This window comes from Amblyomma americanum, chromosome 9 (genome assembly GCF_052857255.1).
Source record: "Amblyomma americanum isolate KBUSLIRL-KWMA chromosome 9, ASM5285725v1, whole genome shotgun sequence".
Classification (NCBI taxonomy): Eukaryota; Metazoa; Arthropoda; class Arachnida; order Ixodida; family Ixodidae; genus Amblyomma; species Amblyomma americanum.
In genome coordinates this window covers 58,919,634-58,939,858 of record NC_135505.1, presented here as the reverse complement: position 1 = coordinate 58,939,858, position 20,225 = coordinate 58,919,634, and the positions used below count along the sequence as shown (strand labels likewise).

General features: G+C 49.6%; 1 protein-coding gene across 1 annotated transcript in view; it reads right to left on the bottom strand.

Moving 5' to 3' along the window:
* The window catches only part of LOC144103362 (uncharacterized), a 39,908-nt gene extending 20,033 nt beyond the window's left edge, over positions 1-19,875 (bottom strand). Inside the window, exon 1 of the mRNA XM_077636103.1 lies at positions 19,702-19,875. Coding sequence (XP_077492229.1) covers positions 19,702-19,857 — 156 coding nt within the window. The 5' untranslated portion in view covers positions 19,858-19,875. The remainder of the gene's footprint in view (positions 1-19,701) is intronic.
* Positions 19,876-20,225: the final 350 nt, after the last annotated feature.

Below are 20,225 nucleotides of genomic sequence, written 5' to 3'. Positions count from 1 at the left end.
AATGCAGAATTCCAGTTGATTCATTCCTGGAGCTATTAAGCGTGTATCTGCAGAGTACGTTGGTGGCGTGGCGAGGTGGCACATAAGTCCAGCTGTCCGGCATATGCGTAGGCTCAAGCGTAGCACCTGTTCAGAGCAATATATATTTAGCGCAGTAGACAGGGCACTGAAAAAAGAACTCAAGGATTGCACTTCGAGTATCCTTAGATATGTGGATGACTGTGTTGTGGCGCTAGCGATAGAATCAAGCCCTCAAGTGGTGAATGACATCATGAAAGTATTTTGAAGCACGGCGCCTGAACTAAGGTTCACTTATGAGATGCCTTCTGAAGACGGTCTGCAGTTTTCGGACTGGAACTTCAAGTTTCAAAAGAACCATGTTTTTTGGCGCTACGCCCCAAGAACGCAAAAGCCACTTCTCGATTTTGAGTTCAATCATTCCAAGCTAGTCAAGAATGGGATCGGCATGGCGTGCCTGGGAGCGGCTACTAGGAAGTCGTGCTTGCATGAAGTTGGTTCAAGCTTTGACACACAATGGTCTCGTTGCAGAGCGGCAGGTTTTTCCGGAAAGTGTACTAGTGTCTGCGTGCAGCAGGCTACTTCAAAAAATGAAAGCAAGGAAAGAAGAAATAAGAGCTGAGGATCGCAAATGCAGTAAGAACAAAGGGGCGGTGATCCCATATGTTCATCGCCAATCGCCACAGATGGAAGAAGATTGTGGAGAAGTTTGGTAGAAAGATCCTGTTTTACTACGCCAAACAAATTGAGCAAGGTTCCGGCGTTAGTGAACCGCAAGAAATAAATTGGTAACACCAAAGAAGGGTGTGGAGTTCGTCATGGCTCTCAGTTTGCGCAGTGCAGCGTTGGAGTGGTTTACAGGATTCCGTTCTCGTGCGGCCATTTATACGTGGGCCAAAATGGCAGGTGCCTCAGTGATAGCCTGTTAGAACATGCTAATTCTTTGGAAGGCTCGTATTCATTAAAGTTGGTTGCACATTGCAAATCCTGCCTGTGCACACCGTACGTTGATAACACTGAGGTGCTGTATCGTCATAAAGAGCAACTAGTGCGAGAAGTAGTAGAGGCGTATCATATCTTCACAGAAGCTGACTGGTGTGTTAGCAGCACTTCGATGGCATTGTTTAAGCGCGAGATATGGCTGATGGAACAACGTGGGAGCCTGTAGGTGCTTACGTTTGAGCAATTGTTATTTGTCTTTCTGTTTAGGTTGTAGTTTGTGATGATGACTTGAGGCTCTGACGCGGTGATTAGATCATAAATATGTGGTTTTCCGATTAAAGCAGACAGTTGTAAGTCAGCGCTTGTCCGTGTTTCTTCTTTTTCTGGTCCTTCGTGTTAGTTGCGTTGTTTCGTACCTTATGATGCAGTCCCAACTCGCCCACTTTGCTGTGTTGCTAGAAGGTGATATTTAGGAACTCAAAAGAAAGCTAAAGCTGTAGGAAGTTCTTCAGGCTACCATGCGCCATCGCTGGAACATCTGAACGCAAGGCCCCAAACAAAACATGAAGAAGGTCAGACACACCTTGATTCTTGAGCTCTTTATGTTGCGCAACGCACTCACTTAAAACATCGACAAAAGATGCCGACGATGACACACTCATGGGCGCAGTAGCCGATTTTTTTCGTTCACTTTTGCAAACGAGTGTCCCCCTTGCCGCCGAGTCTGGCTCTGATCCGTTCGCACCGGATCATGGACACTTTTTGCTGGAAGTCGAACAGCCGAATCGTACGCAATGAACTTTGGCGTCTTGCAGGAATCAGGTCTCTTAGAGACATTGTTGGGTAACGCTACAACATCAGACTCCAACACTAGGAACTCGTCTAATACTGGCCCAGGCATCTCGGTCGGTTTGGTTTTGGGACCAGCAATAAAGGATATTCGACGTTGCAGAGCGCTCACATGGAAGGGACAGTCTCCGAAACTCGCTGGATGATCACCACCGCAATTGGCGCAAGCAAAACCGGCCTTGCAGGTTTTAAAGTCGTGGTCTCCACCGCACCGCTTACAGCGTCGATCCTTTGTGCTAACTTTGGCCACGTGCCCAAACCGTTGGCATCTAAAACACTGTTGAGGAGCTTCATTGAAACCGTCAGCTGTGTGTTTTGTGAATGCCTGATGAAATGTTTCGGCCGCTCTGAGTTGGGAGCGAATGTCAGCACAATAGAGTTGGTGGGTTTCTGCCCGTTGCTTTTCTGGGGACTCCACACGACGCACGAGCCGTATCACGTGCAGAACACCTTGTGGTTTCAAATAATCAAGTATGTCGCGTTCTGAATACCACTTTTGTACACCCTTAATAACACAGGTGTGGTTCTTGTAGGAATGGGGCAACCGCACATTAACTTTGATGTCAACATTCTGAGAGCAGTGCAGGAGCTTTTCAACCTGCTCTTCCGTCGAGACATCCAGCTGAAGAGCCCCGTGCATGGTGAACCGACGACGAATCGCAGCTGATCCCAGCCGTGATTGAATGGCGGCGAAAATCAAGATGGGATTCCCCTCTGTTAAATCTACCCCTTTCTCTGTGGGCTCAACCACTACCGGGATCCCGACCGTTCGTTCTTTGCGACCACTCACCAACCTGAAGCCCTCGTTGTCCACTTCAGCGATATCGGCCACTAACTCGTCACCGTCCACGATCGTTTATTTATCCCCACTAAGCGATGGGGTCTCACCGGACGGGTGGGCGTCTCCATGTTCTGGTCGCTCCATGGCCTGAGAAGCCATGGCCGCATCTTCCGAGCCAGCCTCCTTAGATTGGCGTGGTTCCTTTAGGCTTGCCGGCGCCAGAGCAGCCGTGCTCTTCCCATATAGTACCGCTTTCAAGATGCAGCCGTCCTCGAATATTCAAATAAAACTAGGTAAATTAGGCAAAATTAGGTAAGAACCAGAGCTGCGGCGACAGTAGGTCGAACGACGTCTTCGTCTTCCTAGCGAACGTAGCTGGCCTCGATGGTACTTTAATGTCATAGAGAAAGTAATGACGCGGTCGATATGAAATTATATTAGTGGCACAGTGGTTAAGGTGCTCGGCTACTGAGCCGGAATCCCCAGGTTGGAATCCGACCGCGGCGGCAGCGTTTCGATAGATGCAGAACGGAAAAAAGCGGCCATGTGTTGTTCGATGTTCGTGCACGTTTAAGATTCCCAGTCAGGTAACCACAGCGGTCAGGCAGGTTTATTTCTCTTCACTCTTTCTCCCGACAAAGCCGAACCACCGCGAATTGAAGTTTTCAGATTACAGCAGGATTTATTTACATATCCATACAACTGCGGTAGCAACCATTGCTGTCATGGCGCGGCCTCTCTACCAGCTGTTCAAAACGACTCTCCAGTTGTGTCTCCCGCCGGCCGCGTCTCTTGTGCCTTTTTTTCACCCCTCCGTGTCCCTCTAGCCAGCGTGCTCTTGGTCGCTCTCTCCATTAGCACTTTCTTTCCCTGCGAGTTCTTCGTGGCCGCCGCCTCCGCAGATGTTCCTTCGCGCCAGGGATTCAACGGGCTCTGCGAATTCTTAAAAATGCGGGGCTCTTGCGCACATTTCCCGCACTGCACACGAGCTGGCTCTGCTGACGATGACTGCCTAGGAATAAGATGTCTCTTCGACGGTTCCGTTTCCTGTAGCCAGCGGCTCCCTTTTGCTGACCGTCCAACAGTCGCCATCCTGTGACCTCCTCGCCAGTTCGAAACGTCATGTGGCAATGGATGCTAGCTCAGCCGCTCTAGCGCACGCGCGCACACACATACACACACGAGCGGTGCCTCCTTCGTCCGCGCTTCGGGGCGATGCTACCGCGCGCACGACGCCTCCATCGGCACCGTGAGGCGTGCCTCCAGGAAATGCATCATACCCTTCACAACATCTGTGCGCGGTTGGCGTTATTCCCCCGGCACTACGACAACATTAAAAATAGAGCAAGGAGACATCGTTACCTCCTTTTGCCCCCCCCCCCCTACTAATGGAGCTTGTGATACTAGCCTCGGCCTATCGCAAGCGTTGGCATCACTATGTCCAGCATGCGATTGTCATTTCAAATGACATGGGGTGCTCTCAACCCCTACGCAGGAGGGCTGTCAGTTGGTGCAAAGCAATCGCCCTTACTGCCCATCTGGAAAGGCGCGTACCGCCTGAAGGCTAGTGTAATCAACCGTCTCCCCTCGTACGAACTTTGACAGGACACCATATAACACTCGTTGCAATTCTTAAGAAAGCGCCTTTTCTAGTCGGCAGCTTTATACCAATTTAGCGCACGCTCGCTTCTTGTGCGTCCCTTTTCATCCATGTTACCTGTTCTCACAGAGCCAATCGCGGCCCGCATCATTTATGCGCGGCGAATTTCCGGCCAAGCTGGCTGAATGTGCGAACGGCCGCCTACGTGGTCTCCCTAGTTCAGCTGTGCGCCTTCTTCGCTTGTGAAATGCGCACCTACGCTCACTTGTTCTTCCCCACTCCTCAGCACGATGTCGCCAATTTGTGCTTGCTTGAACCCTTCGAGTTCGGTGGGAGTTTCAATCAGGCCGTTCCTTGCTTCAAACCTCTGCAATGCACCCAGATATGCTATGGCGACATTCGTTGCCATAACTGCGCCCACACAATCCCTGTTGTCACCGCCGTGAACCAGAGCGGCCACTTCTAACACTGTTTCCTCTAACGGGTCATTATGTTCATCAGGCGCTTCGAGTGCCCCAACACTAGCCACTAATCTACTCGTCGCAACGCATACACTTTCACTGTCAAACTTGCTTTTTCACCTCTCCAGCCTACCTCCTCTCTCAGAACTGCGACCTAAGTGGCGCCAGGCGGTCCTTCCTATCTGCGGTCCGCGTTTACCGCTCTCTGGCCTACCTCTAAATGCTCCGCGATGCCCGCCCCATTATCCGGACGCACCGCTTCTTTGTTTACAACGGCCGCCACTTCCCTGACCTCTCTCTGGCACCGCAATTTTTTCACCGCTAATTCTGCTTCCCAAATTTTCAAATTCAATTTCAACATCGTCACCTCAACGGCGAAAGATAACCCCGACACTCCGCTGACACGTGCTACCTGGGTATTCACTCCAAGTTCCATCTGCCTACCTCCTACCCATCGGTTCCCGCCTTCCCTGCTCAAGCTCTGTCCCACAACTGCCCAGCGCAAGGACCTACAAGACAGCAACCTGCTTCACTCTGGGAGATTGCTTGGCCTGCTGGTCCACTGCCGAGATGGTCGATTAGCATTGTGTCTCTCGCTGACGCCTCGATGAGTCCCATAGCTAGTCCGCTTCTTATCGGAAGATCCTGTAGACTGCGCCATTCAGGCAGGTTCCTTTCGTCTCTTCACTCCTCCCATCAAAGCCGAACCACCGCGAAATGAAGATATCAGATTACACCAGAATTTATCCTTATACATATATTTACGGTAACACAACTTTGCCGCCAGGGTGCAGCTTCTGCCCGGTGTTCATAACGGCCTCCAGATGTATCTGCCGCCGGCCGCATTCGTCGAGCGCCGGCGCATCCCTCGAGCCTTTTTGTAGCGACAGCATTCCGCTGGCTGTGGTCTGGAGAGGAAAGTTGTGCGCATGAGCGGCTGCCGGAGAGTTGCAGCAGGTGCGCCGCGCCTACATCAGAGCTACGCCGCCGCCGCCGCGCGGCGACTCCACCCCAGGCGTCATGCGTGACGTAACGTGGAAGAGCAGTTGTGCGCACGCGCGGCAACCAGAGAGGAGCAGCCTGCCAGCCTTCGCCGCTGGGGCCGCACATGACGCACGTTGATCCCACTTGTTAGCGATGCGCATAACTGCGCATGCACAGCTGCATGTATAAAATGAGTAGGTGACAGGGCTGACCTATAGGGGCCTGAACCTATAGTTTGCCGCATGACAGCAGTGCCAGTGGTCCTCCCGTAGCGGCGGAATTCTGAAGCGTCGATCGGGCGTGATGGCGTCACGGCGCTCTGACTGGCCGTGTTCGCGTGCTACGCGCGCTTTCACTCTCCGCGGGGTGTTCCCGCCCGTCTCCTCGCGAGCGCGGAGGATGCGAGAACAGCCTAACGACCGCACAGTGCACCGTTTATATCCATTGGTGGGCAGTTTCTACGCGCAGATCGAAGTGGCAGGCGGCATTGTGGTTGCGTGAAGGCGAGGAAGCGTCTTGCTTGACTTGTGGGCTTCCCGGAAATTACGGATTTGCTTACTGCCGTGTGTGCTGTCAACAGAAATTACCCATGTGGCAGGGATAGTTCAAAGCGAAGTACCGGTGCAGTATCGCGCGTTGCGGTATCGAATAAAAAATAGTATTAATGATCCATCATATGTGGCAACAGGAGAGGGCGCTGGTGGGCACTTAATGTATGTGCACTTACTCGGCCGACACCATATAAACTGGGAGCGCGTAAAACTGCGAAGGCGAAGATTGCAGACACGATTCCACATGTGAAATAACCTTGTGTCTGCCGTAAATACGCGGTAGCAGGTGTACGAGGTGTACAAAGCGATAAAGCGGCGTGCCGGCTGCAGTGAAAGATGAACAAACACTGCAAAGATTCGCGGAAATATACTTAAGATTGATTAGGTGAGTGAATGCATTCGTGCTTGCGCGGCCGAGTTTCTTAATAAAGTTCTTTCTGCGAGATGGCTCGTCTCCGTGGTTTGCTGTGCATGAGGACCGGCAAAAGTTCGGAACTTCGAGCAGCACACAGTGACTGTGGTCAAGGCCAATGCACTACTGGAGGAGCAGATGGCGTCCCGTCGGTGGAGAGCCGCGGCAACGAACTTACGAGGCCAAGTGCGCTGCAGCGCGCTTGAGAGATGAGAGTGTGCCTTGGGGTCGGGCCATCCAATCTTGTCTCAGATTCTGGGAGAACCGACAGATGGGGTTAATATGCGCGAGCCGCATCTGGGAGATCCGCTTCTAGCTCGTGACGCCGTCGGAAGAGGACGCTTTTTTTCGGAGCTCTAGCGACTTCGTCCAAAGCTAAGTGCATTTTGGTATTTTCTCTTGTACATGCTGTAGGGCGGTATTTTTAAAACGTGTTAAGGGTAGAAAGGCTAGTGGAAGTGTGTGCGCTGAAGGTTTTTGTGTAGGAATTTTGGCGGGCTTTTAAGTTACGTAGTCGGCCGGACGACGGGTTGGCAAGCTAGGGAAGTCAAGGTGGACAGGGAGTAAGTGCAGTGCCAGGAGTGCTACCGTGGATGCCATTTTGACGAGACCGAGTTCGGGAGCTTAGCCGAGGCAGATGGGGCCAGCTTCGCGTGCAAGCTATGTAAGCATTTTGAGGAGGCCGTTCGGACGTTGAAACGGGAATGGGCAGCAAGGATTAACGACCTCATAGAAGACCTGAAGGCGGAACGAGAGGAACGAATTAAGCTAGGAACCCAGGTCGCCAACTCGCTTAAGACTGAGGGGGCTAATACCAACCTGTTGGAGCGAATTGTGGGCGGGCTGAAAGAGGAGCGGGAAAAGCGGGCCGAGCTAGAAGAGCAGGGAAAAGCGCTCAAGTTGCACCCGGCAGAGCACCCCGGTTAGGAGCAGTGTCAGGTGCGGAACAAGGCTTGTCGATCCTACAGTCTAGCGAAACAGGCTTTGGGTCGAGACGACGCAGCGGTAAAAACAGGCACGGTGAAGCGGGACAGGAGCGTATGGCGGCGGGAGCGACAGCTATCGAAATCCGTAGAGCAACAGTTGCAGTCAGGAAGCGAACGGTTAGAGCGCAGAAGGGTTATGGCAGTCGGTGACTCGAACGTAGCGACGGTTGAGGGAGGCGTTTTGATGACAGTGAAGGCGGACAGGCGGGTGTAGGTGGAGGCCAGTCGGGGAAGTGCATGGTAGATGCAATGGCCAAAGCCCAGGAGGTGGTAGGGGACAAAATGGATGGCGGACACCTTGTCGTTATCCATGGTGGTCCCAATGATGTGCTGAAGGGGAGGAGTGACAATCTCGAGATGCAGTTAGAATTGGGGAGGCGTAGGCTTAGTGAGGCCTCTGAGAGTGTGCATGTGACCATATGCACAATGCCAGAGATCCAGTGGCAGTCTACCTAAACGGAAAGGAGGGTCGTTCAGGCTAACCGTGTAATTAGGTTAATCATTCGACGACTAAGATACGGGGTAATGGAATGGAAATTAACAGGGACATGTATGAGGTGAGCTCCCATCCTTTTGGACAGGATGGCAATCACTACGGTGGTGCCCCTGGCAAGACGGTGCGTAGTTGGATAGGTTGCCAGGCAACAGCATTTTGGGGGATTCAGATTTCTGAGTGAACTAGTGTAGACAAGGAAGAACCAAGGTCAAGGAGAGTATTAGGATGAATCCATAGGAGGAGAAATAGTCACAAGCGCCAGGGCCAGGTTAATTCAGATATAGGTTGCATTAACATGCAAGCTGGAAGGAATAGACTGAAATGGGAGGGAATAGAACAACATTTAAGGCAGGAGGAATTAATACTTTATGGTTTAGTGGAAACGCATCATAGAGATATGGAGCAACCACCTTGAGACCCAAACCACCCATGGGAATAGTGCAATCGAACAGAGGGCAGCAGAAAGGGAGGTGGAATTGGGGCATTCTCTCATAAAGGTATGAATTTTCAGAGGGTTAAACTGGGATGCAAAGAACATTTACGGCTAAAAGGAAAAGTGGCAGGGGAGCAAACCCTGCTTGCCTTTGTATACCGGTGCACAGGAGCTAATTCCAAAGAGGAAAACAGGAAAATGTTAGAATGTATTGCAAGCGACATCGATGAGCTAGGAGGACAGGGCGAGATAATTATATTAGGCTACATGAATGCACACTTATAAGACCTAGCTGAGTACACAGGTTCGACTGAAAGCATGCTGCTGGATATGTGCGGCAGGCTTGATATAGTCGTATGCAACAGATCCGAGAAAATTGTAGGGCTGATAATGTGGGAGGCCGAGAGTCTGCACTCAAAGATAGATTATACACTGATGTTACAGAGGATCTATATAGACTAGGAGCATAGATGAACACGATTCAAGATGTCTAGGGAGTGACCACAAACGTATCAAGTTGAGTTTCCGAAGTGAAACCAAGCTAGAACTTAAACGAGATGAACAATCAGAGGGCAATTTTTACTCAGAAAAGCAGCTGCAAGTAGCAGCCAAATAAATTGAGAAACTAATTTTTGAGCATAATTGAACAGAATGCACTTATACCAAATTAATCCGATTATTTAAGCCACAGCTAGCTAAGCTGCGAGTCAAACCAAAAGGGAAAAGACGGAAACCCAAGGGCTGGTTGGATGAGGAGTTCAAGAAAGCGATAGAGACACGCCAGGCAGCGTCGAGGGAACACAGGTATTCCAAGAGGGGGGACCAGAAACTGAAGTAGACAGAAAATGGGATACCTTCATAAAATGTGAAGGGAAGCAGCCTAATTGATTAATGAGAAATTCAGAAGGAAGGGTGCCCAAGGGATGTCAAACGTAAATAGAAAAGAAGCTCAAAAATTCTGGATACATCTAAATACAATGAGTAATAAGACTATGCTAGACGAAACTTATTTTTACAGATCAGGGTAATTGACTAGAAGAGGCTGAAGCGATAAAACGCATAGCAATAAGGGTGATAGAAAAATTTAAAGAAAGAAATGCTGCACATAATTTATGAAAGAAGGATAGACCGGTTACTGCAATTGCTTCACTTGAGCAAAGAGAGATTGAAAGGGCAGGAAAGAAGGTTCCTAGTGGCACGTCGACAGGACCTGATTGTGTTCCGATTATTTTAATAAAGAAGCAGGGACCAAAATACAAGCAAACTTTAATACAGGTAGTGAACCAAATGATAGTGGATCGCAAAGCCCCAAATGAATGGCGATTAAGGAGAATGAACTACCGCCCCATAACAGTGACAACTGTGTTTTACAGGGTGGTGATGCAGACTATAAAGATACTGCAGGCTTGGTGGTGAGCGAGGGGGTGCTATTGAAGCTACACAATGGGTTCCGGAAACAAAAGAGGTTGGAAGACAATCTGTTTTCCTTGACGCAGGGTATATAGGTTGCAGAAAAGGAACACAGGCCCCTATGGCTAGCATTTCTGGATATCAGGGTTGCCTACAACAACGTTATTCAAGACATGTGGGACTTACTGGGCATATATATATATATATATATATATATATATATATATATATATATATATATATATATATATATATATATATATATATATATGTGTGTGTGTGTGTGTGTGTGTGTGTGTATATGCGATAGATTAATCCAAGTATTTTTATCCCACTGATTAGCACTATATAATAAAAGATATTACATTCCTCTGTGCACCTTGGTTTCGGTGTTTGTTGGCTCCCTTCAGAAGTTTCTCAAAACGAGTCCCTCATTTTATATACCATATATATATATATATATATATATATATATATATATATATATATATATATATATATATATATATATATATATATATATATATATATATATATATATATATATATATTAGTAAGGGACGTCTTGCAAAGCACAGTGTCGCGAACAACCAGCGCTACAGTGCAGGCACGCACCAGCTGCAGCGTTCGGTAGAGAGCACGCACGAGGGACCGAGCGTTCGGCGCACGAGCTTCGGAGCGTTCGGCGCTTCTCGTCGTCTTCTTCGTTGAGCTTCAGCCTCTGGAGATTCTAAAGCTGAAGGCCAGTCTTACAATTACCGCCGGGCGAAAGGGCGCGCCATTCTGGTGGCCTAGGGCGATGTTAAGACGGTGGTTTCATAGTATGGTTTGAGGCGGGCCGTGTGGAGATTGGCACGGCCTCGGAGACGGTGATCAGGGGATGGCGTAAGGGGTTCGATGAGGTAATTGAGGGGGATGTCTGCTGAAGAATACGGTAGGGTTCCTGGTACTTGCTAACAAGTTTGGAGGAAAGGCCAGGACCTGAGGAGGGTGCCCAGAGTCAGACCAAAGAGTCAGGAAGGTAAGCGGGAGGAAGTGCAGGGGATCACGGGTGCTTTTCTGCTGCGGTTGGGCGTGAGAAGTGGAGGACCGGGCAAGCTGTCGGCATTCTTCGGCATAAGTTGCGGCTTGAGAAAGAGTTGTAAATTCGGAAGCATCAGGGCGGTAAGGTATAATGGTGTCCATTGTGCAAGCAGGCTCACGGCCGTACAGGAGAAATTACGGAGAGAATCCGGTGGTGGCTTGAGCAGCGGAGTTATAAGCATATGTGACAAAAGGGAGAACAAGGTCCCAGTTACAATGGTCGGAAGCAACATACATGGCCAGCATGTCGCCGAGGGTGCGGTTAAAAGCCCAACCATGCCATTTGTCGGAAGATGGTAGGCGGAGCTGGTGCGGTGAACGATGTTGCATTCCTGAAGGAAAGCTTCTACAACTTCAGAGAGGAAGGCCGGACCTCTATAACTGAGCAGCTCTTTGGGCACACCATGGCGAAGAATGGTGCGATGGAGAATGAAGGATGCCATGTCGTGGGCTGTAGCGGATGGTAAAGGCGATGTTTCAGCGTAACGTGTAAGGTGGTTGATGGCAACGATGATCCAGCGGTTTCCGGTTGATGTGCTGGGAAGAGTGCCGTAGAGGTCTATGCCAACACGCTCGAAGGGCTGCGCTGGGCAAGGCAGCGGCTGCATAGGAGTGGCGGGTCGGAGATTTGGATATTTTCGTCACTGGCCTGCTGTGCAGGACTGAACGAACCAGCGGACATAAAGAGCCTTTTTTTTGGCTGCCTGTCTGTTTTTTGCGAAGCGATGTTCCCGTTGTTCACCTTCTCCTCCATGTCACCCTTCTCTCCCCTTGAAGCTTCACCGTATATAAACTGCATCCTGCTTCAATAAAAAGCCAGTTGTGAGATAGCGCTTGTGTCTCGTCTGTTCTGTCTTTGTGGTTGCATGTTTTTGCGCTAGGTTTTGTCTAAATCAAGACCTAAAGAGTCATCCCATGCCAGTAGTACCGCTCTCGTAGACGGGTGAAGATCTTCAAGAATCCGGCATGTGCACACTAGGGACCATCGTTGTAGTAAGAGCAAATGAAGGAGTGCAGATGTGTCGGAATGACGAGAAGCCACTTGCGACCATCCTGTAGGTAGTTGCGGCGGTAAAGAAGCTCGTCTCGGATGGCGAACTGGTGGCACTAACGACGGAGAGCACGGGAAGGAGGTCGAGACAATTGGTTTTTTATTGGTTTTTGGGGAAAGGAAATGGCGCAGTATCTGTCTCATATATCGTTGGACACCTGAACCGCGCCGTAAGGGAAGGGTTAAAGGAGGGAGGGAAAGAAGAAAGGAAGAGGTGCCGTAGTGGAGGGCTCCGGAATAATTTCGACCACCTGGGGATCTTTAACGTGCACTGACATCGCACAGCACACGGGCGCCTTAGCGTTTTTCCTCCATAAAAACGCAGTCGCCGCGGTCGGGTTCGAACCCGGGTACTCCGGATCAGTAGTCGAGCGCCCTAACCACTGAGCCACCGCGGCGGGTTGAGACAATTGGCCAGATAAGAGGTCTAAGAGGCAATTGATCCACGGGTCTTTGCGTTGCTCGGAAGCCATATCAGTGGACTCAAACGTCAAAGAAGGCAGGGTGGACATACAAGGCACTGCCTCAGATGGTACAGGAGAACGTGAGAGGGCATCAGCATCGTCATGTTTGCGGCCGGAACGACAGATAATGCGAATTTCGTACACTTGGAGTCGCAGAGCCCAGCGCGCCAGTCGACCAGAGCGATCTTTCAAAGAGGGCAACCAGCAGAGAGCATGGTGATCGGTCACAACGTCAAAAGGGCACCCGTACAGGTACGGGCGAAATTTGACGATTGTTTAAAGGATGGCTGAACACTCGTTCTCGGTGACAGAATAGTTGGCTTCAGCTTTTGTGATTGTCCGGCTAGCGTAAGTGACAACGGATTCATCAAAGCCTTGCTTGCGCTGAGCGAGTACGGCACCGAGGCCGATGCCACTGGCGTCGGCGTGGAGTTCCGTCGGAGAACGAGGGTCGAAGTGATGCAGATTTGCTGGAGCGGTCAGGAGGCGACGGAGTGTCGTAAACGCTTCATCACAGGCTGGCAGCCAGGCCGAAAGGTCGTGGTTGGAAACGAGCTTGGTCAGGGGGTCGATGATAGTGGCAAAATTGCGGACAAAGCGGCGGAAATAGGAGCGGAGACCGGCGAAGCTGTGGAGATCTTTTATAGAAGTGGGCTTGGGAAATTCGGCCACAGCTCGCAATTTGGCCGGGTCCGAGAGAACGCCATCGTTCGACACGACATGTCCGAGAATAGCGAGCTGCCGAGCTCCGAAGTGGTACGTTTACAAATTGAGTTGGAGGCCAGCGTCAGCCAGGCAGCGAAGAGCAGTCCGAAGGCGCTGTAGGTGAGACGAAAAGTCCGGGAAAAGATGACAACGTCGTCTAGATAACAAAGGCATGTGTGCCATTTGAGCCCCCGGAGTATGTTGTCCATCGTGCGCTCGAAAGTGGCGGGTGCATTGCAGAGGCCGTAGGGCATGACATTAAATTCATAGAGCCCATCGGGTATGAGGAATGCAGTTTTTAGGCGATCGGCCTTCGCCATCGGCACCTTCCAGTAACCGGAGCTCAAGTCCAATGAAGAAAAGGAGTCAGAGCCCTGCAGGGCAGTCGAGGGCATCGTCGATACGGGGGGAGAGAGTAAACGCCCTTGCTTGTAATCTTGTTCAGACGACGGTAGTCCACGGAGAACCGGATGGAACCGTCTTTTTTCTTGAACAGGACCACTGGCGATGCCTACGGGTTGTGCGACGGCTGTATCACGTGGCGCTTGAGCACGTCGGTCACCTGCTCGTCAATGATGCGGCGCTCAGTGGCTGACACGCGGCACGGACGTTGGCGCAAAGGGCATAAGTTCCAGTGTCCATACAATAGGTAGCGGTGGTGATGCGGCTCAAGGAAGGTTGCTGGTAGTCAAATGAAGCGTGAAAACGCTGCAGAACGGCGAGAAGCTGGTCTCATTGGGTAGACGTGAGGGCGGCGTCGACGGAGTTGTGAAAAATACCGACAGAAGAATAATTGATGAAGGAAACAGGCGTAATGGCGCTGACGTGAAGGCCGGCCCTGCTATCGACGAGGGGGTATGCTGAGGCGGGATTGAGAAAGGCGACACTGCCAAGCGATTGGCCACGGACTAAAGTGGTAGAGCAGGAGAACGGATTCACCACACAAATAGCGCTTGAGGCACCAGCAATTGTCCGCACGGCATGAGGCAGCAAAACAGACTTCTGCTCAGCGCATCGTAAAGAGGGGGTATAAGTGATAATTGCATGCGAGAGAGCAGCAGAAGAAAGAGGCACCAGCACTGGAGAAAGGCGGAACGTCTGTGTCCTCTGAGACGACCACAGTAGCGGAAGCAGCACTGGTTATGTCCAAGGGGGCGTCACTGTAGGGTGACAAGTCAAGCTGAGCACGGGCGCAGTCAATAACTGCGTGATGTGAGGAGAGGAAGTCCCAACCAAGGATAACGTCGTGAGAGGAGCGGGCGAGAACGATGAACTCGATTGTGTAGGGAACGTTCTCCATGAGCAGACGGGTGGTGCAGGCGGCTAATGGTCGAATGTACTGAGCGCTAGCGGTGCGGAGAGAAACGAGAGGAAGGGGCGTGGTCACTTTTTTGAGTCTGCTACAGAGGGTGTGACTGATAACAGAAATGGCTGCGCCAGTGTCAACAAGTGCTTAGATGGCGACTCCCTCAAAGAACACGGTAATAATATTGGCAGGACAGAAACAGGTCATCAGTGAGTCGCTGGCGACGCAGTTCATCCCTCCGCAACTGCGGCCGTTAGTTTTCTGCGTGGACGGCGGGCTGGTGGCGGTGCGTCGAAGGAAGGAGAGGAAGAATCCGGAGGCGGCTGGTGTGATGCAGGCGAGGACGACGGTGGAAGGTCGTACGTCGGCTCACGTCTATAATCGCAGGGACGGTGGTCACGACTGCGGCACAAACGAGCCACGTGGCCAGGGACGCCACAGGCGTAGCAAATAGGGCGGTTGTCTGTTTGCGCTGTTTGCGCAGCTCATCGAAGCTTTGGCAGTAGCCGATGACACCGGGGGCAGTCTTGGGATCTTTGGTGACGAGCATCTGGAAGGCATCATCCTCAATGCCTTTCATAATATCTCTGATCTTGTCGGCCTCGCTCATAGATGGATTGACACGCTTGTAGAGGTCGACATATTCTATATAACTGATGAAGTTTTCACCGATTTGCTGGGCCCGACTACTCAAGCGTTGCTCGGCGCGAAGCATTGCGGGACGGCCAAAGGCTTCTGTCAGGCTGATTTTGAGAGCTGTCCAGCTTGAGATGTCAGCCTCGTGGTTTCTAAACCAGAGATTGGCTACGTCGCTCAAATAAAAGATAATGCTGGTGAGCTTGACAGTGTCGTCCCACTTATTGTACGTGCTTAGGCGTTCATAGGAGGCCAACCAATCCTCCACATCCGTGTCATCTGTACCGCTGAAAATGTCCGGGTGACGCTGCCGCGCGGCGCCGGAACAGAAGAGAGCCGACGGTAGCGGTTTGGGCGACGGTCCCAGGCATTGTAGAGGCGGTAGGCAATGCGCGGGTGCGAAGCTCCAGGGCGAGGGGATCGTTGGCACCTCCACCACTTGTAATAAGGAACGTCTTGCAAAACAGTGTCGCGAACAACCAGCGGTACAGTCCAGGTACAGACAAGCGGCAGCGTTCAGTCGAGAGCATGCACGAGGGACCGAGCGTTCGGCGCACGAGCTTCAGAGCGTTCGGGCTTCTCGTCGTCTTCTTCGTTGAGCGCCAGCCTATGAAGATTCTAAAGCCGAAGGCCAGTCTTATATTATATATATGTCAAGGCAAAAGAGTGCTTATAAAATGGTAAAAATACGTCAGGGCCTATATAGATACAGCGGGGATTAGGCAAGGATGTCCCCTGTCTGCTTTGTTGTTCATGTTGTACCTGCAAGGGTTAGCGAAAAAACTAGAGAGGAGAGAAGTGCGCACTAGGCTTCAACCTTTGTTTTTCCAAGCAAGGAATATGAATTAAACAGATATTACCGCGAGTAAAAAACATGGGTGATATACTGATAATACCTGGCAACAAGGAAAATTTGCAGAATTTGATAGACATTTGTGGTACAGAGGCAGATAGACTAGTTTCAAATTTAGCAAGAAAATATCTGCAGTCATGATGTTTAATGATGAGTGCGGCGTGCATATAATAAAGAAGTTCACGCTAGAAGTAGTGGATGAGTGCAAGTACCTTGGGGTGTCAATAAATAACGGTGCTGAGTATCTGACAGAGCATGAGAAATATGAAATGGATAAAGCAAGTAGGAGTGCAGCTGTCATGAAATATAGGACACTGTGGATTAGAATAGGTATGAAGTGGTAAGAGGGATCTGGAAAGGGGTGATGGTTCTTAGCCTGACTTTCGGCAATGCGGTCCTGCGGATGAGACCAGATGTTCCAGCACGGTTAGAAATCAAACAACGCAGCGTAGAGAGGCTAGCTTTGGGAGCCCATGGCAATACACCAAATCAGGGGTACAGGGTGATATGGGATGGGCGTCGTTCGAGAGCAGAGAAGCTAGCAGTACGACAGCATTTAAGCAGCCATTGAGAAAAATAGGGGAAATGAAGTGGCCTAGGAACGTTTTCAGATACCTGTACATAAGGAATGTTGACATATAATGGAGAAAGCGAACAAGAAAAATTACAAGCAAATATGGACCGCAGTAAACGGGCAAATAAAAAATATCGGTTAAGAAAAAGGTTAAAGAAACAGAGAGAGCTCTGTGGAAAACAGGGATGCTGACGAAATTCGCATTGGGAACATACAGGATATTTAAGCAGGAAATTGCCAAAGATGTATGATAATTGTAGGGGAAGCTCTTTGTTGTTTGAGGCCAGGACGGGAGTCTTGCGGACTGAGACATATAGAGTCAGGTACCACGAGATAGACACGGTGTGCTTTGCGTGCGGAGAGGAGGAGGAAACGTCTGAACTCTTGATACTTTTCTGCAAAGGGCTTCATTCTACATTGGAAAGCAGCGGGGCGGAATTATCCAAGGCATTGAGGTTTAAGGACAGTAAAGGGAAAACAGACTTTAAGCGCGTAGAAGCAACCAAGCGAAGGTTATCTGATTGGTGGCTAAAATCAGCACAAGAGTAAAATTTCCCAAGTCATGGCTAGGTGACTGGACCACCGTCCGATTTAAAGGGTTCAGCTTTATCCATCCATCTATCCACCCATCCATCCATCTATCCGTCCGTCCGCCCGTCCGTCCGTCCGTCCGTCCGCCCGTCCGTCCGTCCGTCCGTCCGTTCGTCCGTCCGTCCGTCCGTCCGTCCGTCCATGCATCCATACATGCATCCATCCATCCATCCATCCATCCATCCATCCATCCATCCATCCATCCATCCATCCATCCATCCATCCATCCATCCATCCATCCATCCATCCATCCATCCATCCATCCATCCATCCATCCATCCATCCATCCATCCATCCATCCATCCATCCATCCATCCATCCATCCATCCATCCATCCATCCATCCATCCATCCATCCATCCATCCATCCATATACTCGCACTTCCATCTAACCTTCCGGCCTCTAGCACGAATTAGAGCTGGAAGGGGATCGCCCACGCACCGAGTAGGTGCCATGACGCCATCCTGTATGCATGAGCCATCTATCGAACAAATCGTGCTCCTCGCACGGACAAGGCGTGATGAAAACTGGAACATTGGTTGTGAGGAAAAGAAACTGAGCAGTAACTGTCTAACATATCTCTGTGGACACCCGAACTATGCCGTAAGAGAAGGGATAAAGGAGGTCTAAAAGAAGAAAGAAAGGGGCCGTAGTGGTCTCCGGAATAATTTCGACCATCTGGGGTTCTTTAACGTGCACTGACATCGCACAGCACATGGGCGCCTTTTGCTTTTCCCCTGCGTCGAAACGCGCGCGCCGCGGTCAGGTTCGCAGCCTTGTACTCCGGCTCAGTAGACTAGCGCCTTAACCACTGAGCCACCGCGCCGGGTCCAACGTCTTGTCCCATTTGGAGCCGTCGCGCTTTTCACTTTTGCTCAGGTTTCTATTGTCATTAGTATGGTGTGACATACTAGTGCACCTCCCCGCGCCCGTTCTTCACATTTCCTTACAAAGCCTTGGAAGACAAAATGATAAGGCACTCTTCGATGTTTAGGTTGCAATAGCAAATTGTCATCTCTTGTTGCTGTTTTTACTGGCCCCTGAGGCTAATTTCTACCTGGTGGAATTTTTTATGTACTGGAAGTATTGTTTGTATTTCATTCATGTTCATTTCTGTTTGTAATGTTATCCCAATCCCACATGTCTGTTCTGTAATTGTTGTGCAGAGAGCGAAAATGCTCTATGTGCAGCTTTTTAATGTATTCCTCGAATTTAAAATCAGCTCTTTACGCCCGTTTCGATCGATCTGGTGCTGGACGCGACTTTAGCTCACCAATCTTCTGCTCACAGCCTCTTCGTCCTTACCCTCACAGCCCGCCTTCTGCTTTCTATGACGCATACGACAAGAACTACGTGGGAACTAAATGCACCATGCATTTGCTAAATTTTCAGATATGTCATATGCATCACCGCACCACACTGTCATATACAGTAGTGCCAACTTAGGCTCTATCTGGTACACCTTTCAGTAATCATACATGAAAGTACATTATTTTCACCATCTTATGAGGCACATCGAAAAGAGGTATCGGTTTTAAAACTTGCAAAAACTGAAAAATTGTGGCTTAAATCTCTTTGAGCAACTCCAGGAGCAGCTGCATGTGCTTGGTAAGGCTAGCCGCGAAAAGGTACAAGGAGAGGCCCTGGCGGATTCCTTGGTGCATGCATTCATTGAAATCAATCAGGCGCTGGCAAATGCGACAACACGAAATAATATTTCGGAGCACGCAGAGTAGCTCGAGAAGAGAGGACATCTGTTGTCGGTTCTGAGCAATTAAATTCTAGTGCACCTTGAAAACATTTAGACTTCGCAAAATGATGGATGATTTGGAGTGAAAAAATTTTTTGGAATACAATAGTGGATAATTACAACTCGTTCTTTTCAGGAATAATGTATGAAATAAAATTTTGATTACTGTGAAAACCTTGACCTAGTGGTCTAATCCTCGTTTTCAGTAAACTTTGAAAGTTTCGTTGTCAAGAAAGTATTTCCTGCTTCTGCAGATCACAACGATGTCATGGATATGCAGTCACCGGGGCAATAACGGTAGAGATAACTTTTCACTAAAACCTCTAATACTTATTCATGCACTTGTTACCCACTGCACGTTGGCCTTAAAATTTTTTACAAGGTTCAGAAGCTTTGATTTTTGGGCGAGTTTGTGCCTCATGCTTTCGGAAAGAATTGCGCACAGACGAAACAAGACATGAAAAGGGACCCACAGCCTCAATCTTCCACCTCGTTTATTGTGATCGCCAGAAATATATAATGATGTTTTCACAATGACATTGATTATTCAGGCATGACTTATGCAAAAAACCCAATGCCACACGTGCTGAAAACCAAATGCGGCCATGTCATATCGTTTGCCAATATGCTTTTTCATGTCCGGTCTTTCGTGCATGCGATAATTTCCAAGAGTTCAGACCCCTACCAGGCATTAAGGTTGCATACATTTTACGGGTTGCATAGAGTGAACCAGCCTGTTTAAGGCGAAACAAGCTGACGACTTACTTGAGCAAGCTTTTCCTCGACTTCAAGTATTTCCGATGTAATTTTCTTTAGTGCAGCTGCTTCTCCATTTTCATCCTCATCGGCTTCAGAGTAAACCGTATTCCGATCCGAAATGCCCTCCGTGGAAATTGGATTATTCGCTTCCTCAAGGAGCATTTTCAATGTGGCGCGTATCAACCTTTTGTACAGCTTTAACGCCAATTCATGACTTCCTTTTTCTGTGAATATTTTAGGATGAGGCGCAAACCGTATCCACGGTATGTTCAGCTGTAAAAATAAAAACGCTAATAAGTGTCTAACTGAATACAGCTCTCTAAAGGATTCAAAACACATCTTAAAGAATAGGGTTTATTCCCGCTTTGGTTTCGTTATTATGCTATAGAGTAACTACCACTTTATTGAAAATCTACTAAAGCTAGGGGATTTCCACTAGCTAACATTAACATCATTCACACTTTGAGTTGTAGATTCGCTCTCGACCTGCCATCTGCTAGCTGCCCTATTTGATGGTCGAGGTACCTAAA